Below are 13,002 nucleotides of genomic sequence, written 5' to 3' on the forward strand. Positions count from 1 at the left end.
CACTGCTGAATATGCAAATCATCCCTGTAAGCTAGCCACACCTCCAGATCCGCTGGAATGCAATGATGTGTCAGCTTGTTAATTGTACAGAGCCACAATAATCCAACATGCATACAGACTGTTTCGGATTGGTTGATCCTGATCAGTGCATGGCATGGATTAATGTGGCTCTATGGGGTAGGACTTGAAACGTCCAGAGTTACAGAGTACCCAGAATGCTCGTGGTTATATTTTTGGACAGCTTAAGGCAAACTCTGCTATGTAATGCCTACAGAGGATTAGGAAAACATTGGTGACTACAGTGTCACTTTAAAGTACAAGACGTCACAGGAGATGTTATTGGCATGGAGGGGACCGGACTCCGGGTGATGCGGTCAGTGAGGTGTTAACAATCTTACCATCAGTATAACTATAGTTGCCTTTCCCCACAGTGGTGAAATCTATATACTGACACAGAACAGGACAAGCTTGGCACACAGTACAGGGCTGGACAAAAATAGCCTGATAAAAAAAAATTATATATATACAACTGTGTTTATATGCCTCTCTGTCTTTTAATCTCTCCACCCCCACCTACTGATATGAACAAAAAGTAAATTTCCTGCAGGGAAGAGAGTGAAAGGCAGATGTAGCGTCTGTGGATCTCTCCTGCCATCTGCTGGTCAATAATGTTTTTTTTCTTTCAATGTAAATGACTTGCACACATAAATGAAAGGTATTGATTTTGAGCAGTTTTGCTTTGCTGGTCAAGACCATGTGTTGCTTTAATGTCTCTTGAAGGCTAAGGGCTTGTTTCCATAGGCGGGCTTTCAGCCGTGCTTATGGAAACACAATTGCAGGGACATCAGAGAGTGCCTAGACTGCTGTTTCAGTACATGTGCTGCGATTCACCACTGAATCGCAGCGCATGGTGGCATGCATTTTGGGGCGATTGCGCCCACAATCCCATTCATTATAATAAATGGGTTTGCAAGCTCCGCCCCCGGGGAATCACGTGCAATGCAGAGCCGCGTTGGTGCACGGCCACCTGCGCTGCAATGGGACCGAGCCCTGAAGCAGGAAGTGATCAAAACAAATCAAAGCCTTACAAATGTATCACCTGATCACCAGTGACTGAGTGGCCAAATTAGACACACCCCTTTTTTGAAAGTAAACTAGTCCAGCAGTGACGTAGAGTGACGCAACAACTCAGAGTTGCTTATATAAGGAACGCACCACTTTGGACAACGTAGTTATCACGGAAGTTAATGTCAAAATGGGTAAGACGAAAGATTTAAAGAAGAACTGTTGCGGAAATCTTTAAAATGTAAAACACGTACAAATAAGAAGTAAATTTCCTTCTGAGTAAGCTGAGCCATAAATTACTTCTCTCCTATGTTGCTGTCACTTACAGTAAGCAGTAGAAATCTGACATTACCGACAGGTTTTGGGTTAGTCCATCTCTTCATGGGGGATTCTCAGCATGGCCTGTATTCTTTATAAAGACATTCCTTGAAAAAGATTTATATAAAGATGCTGGCCAGCCTCCTTGACCGCTGCACACTATTTTGGCAGTTGGACGGAGCAACTGCCATTCACTAAGTGCTTTTTAAAAATAAAGTAAACTCTGAGAACCCCCTATGAGAAGATGGGCTAGTCCAAAATCTGTCAGTAATGTCAGATTTCTACTACTTACTGTAAGTTACAGCAACATAGGAGAAAAGTAATCTATGGCTCATTTTACTCTGGAAGAAACATACTTCTTATTTGTATAGGTTTACTTGTATTTTAAATGTTAAGATTCTCGCGACAGAGGTCCTTTAAAGAGAACTGAAGATGGCTATTAAAAAAAAAAAAGTTTCACTCACCTGGGGCTTCTGCCAGCCCCCTGCAGCCGTCCTATGCTCGCACTGTCCTGAAACTATTCTATTTCCTCATGGGGGATTCTCAGAGTTTTCTTTGTTGTCAATAGCATTTCTTGAACGGCAGTTGACAAAATAGAGTGCAAGTGAGTAAAAAGGCAGGCTGGTAACTTACCATTCTGGCAGGTAAACTGCTGTTCAGGAAATGTTTTTGAAAACAAAGGAAACCCTGAGCAATCCCCCATGAGAAAATGGATTTGTCCAAAACCTGTCTGTTCTGTCAGATTTTAATTGCTTACTTTTTTTACTGGAGTGGTCCTTTAACTTCTCTCCACTGCAGTATTTGTGATTTGGGAGTGTTTGTGTTCCTTATACCTGCCCCAACAGTGTCTGGCTTCCATGGATGCGGTGTTAAGAAATGTAACCAATAATTATTGGATGCCAAATCCTCCTAATGCAGATTCCTACTCTTCCTCAATAGGCTGACTTGCGGATACAAACACGTTACAGAAGCCAACATGAATATTTTACCTTTAAACTGAATAGATAATGAGCTCAATTACATCCACACCAGCAGCAACAGCCATAAATATCGAGCTGAGAAGATAATTGCCGAGCGTAAGCTGCTAGAAGTATCAGAAGGAGTCTTGTCTCTGCAAGACTGACGGGGCGAAGCATTGGAGCTCGTTCAGGTGAGCTGCTTCTTGTAGTTGCTGCTTTGGAAGGGATTCATTGCATTAATTATTAAAAAATGTAACCAACTTTCTGCCACTAGATGGCGATAGAAACACTATTCTGGGTTACCAAGAAGTGTTCAATTCTTTTTTTTTTTTTTTTACTTATTATGAATGGACATGGCCCGTGAACCGGGTCATGTCCATTCATTACAGGCACTGTGATTGGCTCGGGGAATAATTGTTCCCCTTCTCCAATCGCTTCCTCATAAAAGCCACCGGGAACGAGCAGCGGGCGCACACACACACACACGCCACAGTAACACTAGTCGCGAATACGGTTGGAGTTTAAAAGCTTCTATCTGGACAACTATAGTCGTCCAAATAGGATGAAGTGATTAAAGAGAATCTGTAACTTTTTAAAAATAAAAAAACATCTGTTTTAAAAAAATAAAATAAAAAACAACTCGGGAGGGGGTTAGTCTCTGGATCCTAATGGCGTACGTACGTATGATTATGACGCCAGTGAGCTGGGTGCAGGGTGAGCCGAATTACGCTCTCCTTGCTGCTGCTCAAAATCCCCGGCTGCATTAAATACTATTCCTCCTTCGAGTTGTAGCAACTCGGAGGGAGGAGTAATTCAGGGTCTGGCGATTGCCGGATCACCAAATTAGTCTTGCATGGGGCATGCAGCATTGCACTAGCGCTAGGATGGCGCCCAGCAAGCCAAATCAAACACAATGGCCTCCCTGCGCAGGCGCACTAGCGCGTCTGCTCTGTTGTGCAGGCGCAGACAGCTCATGCCTGCACAGTGGAGCTGACCCAATCCGGCTCAGCTATTTCCACCGGAGCCAGAGGGGAAGCTGCTAGTGTGCCTGCATGCAGCGGAAACAAGCATATTTTCAAGGATCCCACCGATAGATCGCCTCAGCAAAGAGGACGGGGGAGACCACTTTAGGAAAATCTAGTCAAATGTCGATTCACTTAGGCTGTTACCACACGAAAAAGTAAAATTACCGACTAGTGAGGTAAATTACCGACTTCTGCGATAAATACCTCAGTAAATGTCAATTCACGAAGATACGAGCGTTCGGTAAAGCAAGTGAGATAGTGGGTGTTTTACTTCCAACCTGGAGCTGTCGGTAACTAACAATCAGCCATTTGGTAAACTGGACAAGCAAAAGAGACAGCCAATGGGAGGAGCCACCCTGTCCTACTACTCACCCTATTGGTACCATTGTACTGCAGGGCGGGACATCAGTAAGTAAAAAACCACAAGCATAGAGGTTTCCCTGTATCCCTTTAGAGGTGCACAGGGAAAGAGTGATACACAGAAAGGGACCTCTACTGGCATGCAGAACTAAAGCGACACTGGGGATGCCTTTTACTGTTGTAATCTGTAACTAGCAGCTGTCGCTAACAAAGCCTCATGTTGTAGGCGGACCATCTGAACAATCATCACAACTTTGTCCAGAAGTGGGAGGACATCACCGTACCAGACCACAGCTTGCTGCCTAGACCTGCTCCACAGCTGGTTAGGCTTTTTACCGCATAGGTCTTAGTGAACTAAAGCCACGTTTTTCTGTAAATTACCAAACTATTATTATCATTATTGATTTAGAAGCCGCCCACATATTCCGTGGCTACTATTACAGCATGTGTAAAAATCTTGGTGAATTTTTTTGGGGAAAAAAGTCTAAGGGCCCTTTTCCACTACCTTGCGTTTTGTGATCTGATTCCGATCGCTAGTTCAGGGGCCTAATTAGAAATCGCTGGGCCCACCTGCAAAACTTTGGATGGGGCCCCTCCCCATGCACACTGAATAAGGTCTGTCTACAAATCTTTGTCTACAAAACTTTGTATGATACATCAGTGGCTAAGCAGATGCAGTCATTAGAACAACTGTGCAGAGGACAGAAAGCTTTTTCCCTCATGCCCTTAGTTGTCAGTCACTCAGGATGGGGCCCCCTGTGGCTTCTGGGACTCCCTGCAGCTGCATCCCTTGCAGGGTCTATTGTTACGCCCCTGCGCTAGTTGTTTGCAAAACGCAGGGTACAATAAAACTATTGAAAAAGGCAATAGCCATTTCCCTTAGTGCGATCTGATTGCGATGTGATTTTGTCCCGAGCGCATTAGTCGTCCTGCCGCGTTTTGTATGCGATTGAGCTTCTAATACTGAGTATAGTAACTCAATTGCATCGGTGGAAATGTGATCCCAGAGCGATTGCGTTTCATACTGGAATAGAGCCCTAAAATACCAAATGTGGTATTGACCTATTATTTTTTTACCAAACAGTGTCTTAGTGAAATGAGCCATATGTACTCTGTAAAGTACTGTGGAAGATGTCAGCATTATATAAATACTAAATAATATCTGCTACTGTTTTCAGAGAGAACAGAAAACATGTGTCTTTCAGGACTGCTTTAAAGAGGAACTATAACCAAGGACTGAACTTCATCCCAATCAGTAGCTGATACCCCCTTTCCCGTGAGAAATCTTTTTCTTTTCACAAACGGATCATCAGGGGGTCTGTATGGCTGATATTGTGGTGAAACCCCTCCCACAGTGTGATGTCATGACCCTGGTCCTGACAGTTTGTGAACTTTGTTGCATTATGGGAAATAATAGCTTTTTACAACTGCCAAGCAAGCAATATCTCTCTCTGTGCATAGAACTCTCAGTAACGAACATTCTGTATAGATCACCTGGTGGAACTAAAGATGTCTCCACTAGGGATGGTTGCTGGATTCCGCGGAGTTAAGATTTCCGCGATTCCGGACAGAATTTGGTGGTTCCGTACCGACGGAACGGAATTGCTATAGCACTATGACGGAATTTCCACGGAAACATGTGGAATTCCGCAGAATTCAAATTTTTTTTGCCACCAAACGGATTTCTGCCTAAAAATAAGAATTTCTGCTCGACAGACTTACAAATTCCACCCAAACTTTGCACCCTTCCTTCCTCTAAATGAATATTGTAAAAAATAAACAATTTTATTAATAATAATGTTTCTTTCCCTACAGTTCCTTTTTCAGAGGAATAAACATTCTAATGAATGAATTATGGATTCAGCTATGAAATTGTACTACTTGTAAACAAATATAGTACATGAATAAAACCTGAGTCATATAATGAACTACTCCATGCAGCCACTCACAAGACAAGAGCCTATATACTGAACTCCCCATGACCTCCGCCATAGCCGAGATATTAAACCCGCCGCCACTCATAGCCGCCATCGTTTTATGAAATACGCACTGAAAGAAGCTCCCTGACTTTCACAGTTCAAGAGGGCCGTGCTATTTATTGTGATAAAAATCAGTGAGATCTGAGACTCTCCAATCCCGGAGGGAAACAAATGTGGCCCTTTCAGCCCTGGAACACTAAATTCTTTCATGGATGGTCAGTAGACGATGTGGCGAGGAGGTCCTCTGTCATAAGGCTGGCTATTCTCGTTATCAGCAGAATACTTCATTCAGGGAGTAGCATTAGGGGTTGGTCTCAAGTTGCCTGGAAGATTATTGGTGGGTGTCCTCAAAAGTGTTTAAATTGGCAATCGATGTTCTAGTAAAATAACTTGGGAGGACTTGTTCTACCGGGCCTCTGTTCTATAGGGAGTCAAAATATTGCTCTAAACTTGTGACTCAACTGTGTAGACTTTGCACCCATTGATCAGAACATCTACTACTGAGGCTGAACTATTAGGCCAAACTAAATAACTGTTTGGAAGTACAGGAGAGTCCCGGTTATCCAGAATTCAACTAACCAGCAGTTTCAACCAACTAAAACAAATCACCAGCAGTACTCACAGTGGTGAAGGCCAACTTCGGTCCCTGCTGTGCTTAACCTCTTTTAGACCGCGTCACGCCAATGGGCGTGAGGTGGCTCCTCCAGGACCGCCCTGAGGGTGTTTTGCAGGAGATCGCACGCACTAATGCGCGCATCTCCGCTTGGAAGGCAGAGCTCCGCCCTCAGTCTCCCAGTAGCGTTCGCCGCTCGGAGACTGTCAGAGGGCGAAACCGACATTTTATTGCTGTACAGCGCTGCGATCTAAGGCAGCGCTGTACTGGGGACAGCCGGTGTGACATGGCTGTCCCCTCTGTGGGCTCGGAGGTGATTGGCTGTCATAGGCTGAAGCCTATGACAGCTGATCGCGGGGATTGGCTGGCGGGGAGAGGGAGGGAGGGAGGGGGGAGTACAGAAAAAATAAGCCATTTTATTTAAAAAATCATCACATAAATATTGATAATAAAAAAAAAAAATTGTGGGAGCGATCAGACCCCACCAACAGAGAGCTCTGTTGATGGGGAGAAAAGGAGGTGGGGGGAATCACTTGTGTGCTGTGTTGTGCGGCCCTGCAGCGAGCCCTTGAAGCTGCAGTGGCCAATTTTGTACTAAATGGCCTGGTCTTTAAGGGGGTTTAAGCACATGGTCCTTAAGGGGTTAAAGACTGAGTTCCAAGGCTCCCCTAAGGTTAATATACTTTCAATTACTGTATTTTCACATTTAACACACAAAGCCTGATATACGTATAGGAGGAAAACAGAAAGGGACACCGAGAGCCAAATATAGTGTAGTATGCAGTATAAACAGGTTATGTAGAAACACAAAACATGTGCTGTTATACTCACAAGTGTGGGTTACCTCAAAGGCAACCGCTGTAGGTGGGGAGCATTAGGACCTGACCCCACTCGGGTTAACAAGTTGCTCTGTGTAGATAGGAGACTTCATTGTTGACTATTACCATATTTTTCAGAGTATAAAGCTGGCCATACACTAGCCCGATTTGCCGCCGTTTCGACAGCAGATTCGATCACTGGGATCGAATCTGCTGCCAATCGTTCGCACTACATGCCGAATTTCGATCCATTTCGTCCAATCCCGTTGATCGCTCCGTGTGGAAAATTCCCGTCGACCGCCCGCGGGTAGGGAGCGCGTCGCTAGCGCCGTTCGAGTGCCCGACGACCGACGCAATAGAGCCGCATACATTACCTGCTCCGCCGGCACGACTTCCCCCGGTCACCGCTGCTCTGTGTCCGCGCTGGTCTCCGGCATGCTACAGTTCCTCCTGCCCGGCAGGAAGTTTAAACAGTAGAGGGCGCTCTACTGTTTAAACTTCCTGCCGGGCAGGAAGAAGTAAAGCATGCCGGACCTGGAGACCAGAGCGGAGAAGACAGCGGAGACCTGGGGACTGGAGTCTCGCCGGCGGAGCAGGTAATGTATGCGGGCAGGGGGAGCGGCGGCAGCACCACCACCACAACAACAGATTGTGAACGGTTTCAGGCTGAAATCGGTTCACAATCTGTTTGCAGTAAAGGCAGCCATACGATCCCTCTCTGATCAGATTCAATCAGAGAGGGATCTATCTGTTGGTCGAATCTGATGGCAAATCGACCAGTGTATGGCCACCTTAAGACGCTCCTGACTATAATACACCTGGGTTTAGAGGACAAAGATTAGAAGAAAAAAATATATACTAAACCTGGTGCACCCATGGTGAAGGGGCGTCTTGTGGATTGTTCCCCCATTTGATCCAGGCAGGCAGAGAGCAGGGGAGGGAGGGGCAGAGGAGGGGAGCAGGCTGGAGGGGAGGACACATGCTGAGGGTGTACTTTAGATATAAGGAAGAGCTGCTACATATATAGATGCAAGTTTAGTCTATCCACTATGATGTACTAGATGTAAACTTTATATGTTCATCTAACTGTACACAGTGCATAGACTACATATATGTATTGCCATTTAAATCTTTTTTTGGCTGGAGGTGCTCTTTAAGCTCCCTGGCGGTAAGCCCGACCAGAGCTCGGGCTTGGAGAGATGAGCTGTGAGCGGTAAGCCCGAGCTCAGGTCAGGCTGAGGAATTCCCTGCTCTTTAGAAGTCCCGCGCGAGATTGCTGCTGTGCAGCAGGACTCCAGCATCTCCCTCGGCTCTCCCCAGCCTCTCCCAGTCTTTTGCTAGCCGCTGGGATCCCCATAGCTCCGCTCATATATATACTGTGTTGCTAGGGACGGATTAGGGGAGAGGAACTGCTACTTCCTCCCCGCCCATAATCCATGTTCTGCTCAGTCGAGTATTATGGCTGAGCAGAATGGAGGCCTCTGGGGGTGCTGGAGGATGAAGCACTGCATGTAAATCAGGATTAGGAGTAGGGTAGAAAATAAAATCAGCTCAGGGGAATGTATATCTGTAGTGTAAATATGCCTTAGCTTAGTGACCTGAGCGCCAGAAGAAAAAACAGGCATCCTTAAAGCAGGTTTGTCACCATAAAAATCAAATTTCAATAGCAGCTGGTCTGAGTGTATTAAGTGATAAAGATGCTAATCCTGCATTCAAAACTTTTTCTGCTGTTATGATTTGGAGTTATCACATACTTAACCACTTGAGGACCCACCCTTTACCCCCCCTTAAGGACCAGCGCTGTTTTAGCTGATCTGTGCTGGGTGGGCTCTGCAGCCCCCAGCACAGATCAGCGTGCAGGCAGAGAGATCAGATTGCCCCCCTTTTTTCCCCCCTATGGGGATGATGTGCTGGGGGGGTCTGATCTCTCCTGCCTGCTGTGGGTGGCGGGGGGGGGGCACCTCAAAGCCCCCCTCCGTGGCGAAATTCCCCCCCTCCCTCTCCTACCTGCTGCCCCCGGGAGATCTGGGCTGCACAGGACGCTATCCGTCCTGTGCAGCCTGTGACAGGACGTCCCCTGTCACATGGCGGCGATCCCCGGCCACTGATTGGCCGGGGATCGCCGATCTGCCTTACGGCGCTGCTGCGCAGCAGCGCCGTACAAATGTAAACAAAGCGGATTATTTCCGCTTGTGTTTACATCTAGCCTGCGAGCCGCCATCGGCGGCCCGCAGGCTATTCACGGAGCCCCCCGCCGTGATTTGACAAGAAGCAGATGCTCGCGCGAGCGGCTGCTTCTTGATTAATTAAGCTGCAGCTGGCGACGCAGTACTGCGTCGCTGGTCCTGCAGCTGCCACTTTGCCGACGCACGTTATGAGTGTGCGGTCGGCAAGTGGTTAAGGAGCACTGGCCCTAGTGCTTCATTTTTGTATAAATGTATAAATGATATAGTCAGTGTTTGCCCATTGTAAAATCTTTTCTCTCCCTGATTTACATTCTGACATTTATCACATGGTGACATTTTACTGTTGGCAGGTGATGTAGATGCTGCATATTTTTTTGACAGTTGGAAACAGCTGTAAACCGCTATTTCCCACAATGCAGCAAGGTTCACAGACAGGAAACTACCAAGAGTACGTACTCAGAATTTCTTTGTGGGAGGGGTTTCACCACAATATCAGCCATACAGCGCCCCCTGATGGTCTGTTTGTGAAAAGGAATAGATTTCTCATGTAAAAGGTGGTATCAGCTACTGATTGGGGTGAAGTTCAATTCTTGGTCGGAGTTTCTCTTTAAGTCTGAGGGGGAAGTAAAGAAGCAAAAAACAGACAACCCAGCATGCCCTGCAACTTCCTTTGTGCGGCAGTGTACCAAATAAGAGTCAGGTAAACTGGGGAATGATCATTTATCAACAAGAAAAGTAATAGTGACTTTTAACTTTTGGATTGCCTGGTTAGCATCCTTATTACTTGTTTACCAGATAAATATAAAGAATTGATTTTATACCCAACAGTTACACTTTAAGAGGGAACAAAAAACTAAGAATAAAGGTGAAAAATTCCACCAAGCAAAACACCCCGGGGACACCAGCCATGACTTTGTAGCCCTAATTCCAGAATTAGATTTTCTGAAAGCTTATGCGGTGCTAATAGACTGCAGGCGGGGGATGTCAGCACTTATTCATTTCATATGTTTGGCCCCGGCCATATTTTTTGTGTTACGCTCAGAAGGGCTGGAGATTTAAAGGGCAGATTACCGTCCAGGAGGCCGTGTGTTTCAGGGCTTGGCAAAAGTTGGCAAAAAGAAAAAAAAGAAGGGTGTGTTTTTTTGTAACGCGAGTGGTCAGATACCGTAATGGCCCGAAAACTCGAAACCATCTCAGATATAAATTGGCCGAGATGCTGTTTTTCACGAGTGATGTTCGCTCCCAGCGCTGCTTACCTGTTTTTCTTGGATCGCTCGTCCTTTCCTCTCTTAACTCCAAATATTCGTGTAATCAGCGTGCTGAAGAGGAGCGTGGAGGAATTTCTCACCTAATGCAAACAGAGAACGGTCACAACAAAATATTAGGGAATTGAAGACGGTACTTTTCTTTACTTTAAAAAAAAAAGCCAAAGCTAAAAAGGAAAGGCCGGGTCACATACAGGCGTGGCATTTGGAGCCCTTGCGGCCTTTTTGAAAACATATTATTCACACTGTTAAAAAGAACATAACATACCGTAATATGCAGGGCCTGAGCGATTTGCGAAAAAGATTTGGTTGTGTTTCTATAAGTCTGGATACTTGTAAGGATGTAAGTGTAAAAATGTATATAAACTTATAGGGACTCCAAGCACCTCTCATGGGCATGCCTTTAAGCCAGACAACTTCCAACAAAGTCGTGCTATGACCCCTCTGGAGGAGCCTCTTGCAATGGCCATGCGTGTCACTTCCTCTTCCTGCTTCATTCAGTGATGCACTTGTCTAACAGAGAAGACATGGGTGACCCGGAAGTTATAACATAGCCAAGATGGCAGCCGCAATTTTTAAATTGAAATTGAACGAAAACTATTTAGTGTAGAACGGCGATTCAGGCATCAAATGAAAGAGGAGAGCACAAGCTACAAAAAGGTATGCATCTACGTATACTTGGCAGTACTGGTCGGAGGCTTAACCTCCTTGGCGGTAACCCCGTGTGTGACACGGGGTAAGCCGCCGGAGGGTGCCGCTCAGGCCCTGCTGGGCCGATTTTCATAATTTTTGTTTTGCTGGACGCAGCTAGCACTTTGCTAGCTGCGCCAGCACTCTGATCGCCGCCGGCCCCTGCCCGATCGCCGCTATCTGCTGCGGCGCGGGCCCCCCCCCTCCAGACCCCAGCGCTGCCTGGCCAATCAGTGCCAGGCAGCGCCGAGGGGTGGCCCGGGACTCCCAATGACGTCCCGACGTCAGTGACGTCGGTGACGTCATCCCGCCCCGTCGCCATGGCGACGGGGGAAGCCCTCCAGGAAATCCCGTTCTATGAACGGGATTTCCTGATCGGAGATCGCCGAAGGCGATCGAAGCGGGCGGGGGGATGCCGCTCAGCAGCGGCTATCATGTAGCGAGCCCTCGGCTCGCTACATGATTAAAAAATTTTTTTTAAAAAAAAAAACTGCTGCGCTCCCTCCTGGCGGTATTTTTCATACCGCCAAGGAGGTTAAAGGCATGCCCATGAGAGGTGCTTGGAGTCCATTTAAATGGGAAGTTTAAAAAAAAAAAAAAAAAAAAGAAGCCAGATACTTACCTAAGGAGAGGGAAGGCCCTGGGTCCTAATGAGCCTCCCCCTTTCCTCTCCCTGTCCCCTCGGAAGTCTTCAGGAGCTGAGTCCTCCTGAAGATAGGTGACTCCAAATTGCGCGATAGAGGGTGCTCACATGTGCGCAGTGTGGAGCAGCTCATCTTCGGGAGCACTTGGGATCCCTGAGACTTCTGAAGGTGATGTCAGTGGAAGGAGATGCTGCTTGCTTTTTTGGGGGGCAGTTGGAAACAGCTGTTATTTCCGACAATGCAACAAGGCTCCCACAGTGTGATGTCAGGACTATGGTCATGACATCACACTGTGGGAGGGGTTTCACCACAATATCAGCCATACAGCGCCCCCTGATGGTCTGTTTGTGAAAAGGAATAGATTTATCATGGTAAAGGGGGTATCAGCTACTGATTGGGATGAAGTCCATTTCTTAAGGTGGCCATACACTCGTTAGATTAGCAGCAGATAGATCATCAGATAGATTTCTGATTTATCTGAGGTGTTTAGGAACATTTTTTACTAGGAACAGATTTCCAATAGATTTCAATTTGAAATCTATTGAAATCTATCGAAAATCGATCTGATGGCATTGTTTTTTCCATCAGATTTCCATTAGGGACAATGCAAAAGGATAAGCAATCTCAACAGATCAACCTAGATTTTCCAGCCTGCCAGATCGATCGAAATCGGCCACAAATCGATCGATTGGTCAAAAATCAGCTGAGTGTATGGGCCCCTTAAGTTACGGATTCTCTTTAAGAGCGGTCAAACTCCAGGTCATCCTATTTGCATGTACGTGTGGATGGGCTTATTTCCTGTGGGAGGGATTTGCTCATGTATACATATGTTGTTTAAACACGTCAGTTCTAGGCTAAGAGTAAAAACACATCACTGTCTGAAATGTGGCAGCCATTTTGTCTGTCCTTGAGTTTGTATAAAGCATGGAGTTTTATTGGAGCCATTGAAGACTTGCAGAATTGCCTCTATTATCTTTGGTGTGTGTGAGCAGGGCCGGGCCGAGGCATAGGCTGGAGAGGCTCCAGCCTCAGGGCGCAGTGTAGGAGGGGGCGCACAATTCATTCAGCTGTCATTCCTAA

At 46.3% G+C, this 13,002-nt stretch overlaps 1 protein-coding gene across 2 annotated transcripts in view; it reads right to left on the bottom strand.

Annotated features, from left to right (window-relative positions):
• The window catches only part of THADA (THADA armadillo repeat containing), a 782,712-nt gene that overhangs the window by 487,919 nt on the left and 281,791 nt on the right, over window positions 1-13,002 (bottom strand). For both annotated transcript variants that reach the window (XM_068233009.1, XM_068233008.1), the window contains one exon: window positions 10,580-10,671. In XM_068233009.1, coding sequence (XP_068089110.1) covers window positions 10,580-10,671 — 92 coding nt within the window. The remainder of the gene's footprint in view (window positions 1-10,579; window positions 10,672-13,002) is intronic.

Source organism: Hyperolius riggenbachi, chromosome 4, assembly GCF_040937935.1.
Source record: "Hyperolius riggenbachi isolate aHypRig1 chromosome 4, aHypRig1.pri, whole genome shotgun sequence".
NCBI classification, from domain to species: Eukaryota; Metazoa; Chordata; class Amphibia; order Anura; family Hyperoliidae; genus Hyperolius; species Hyperolius riggenbachi.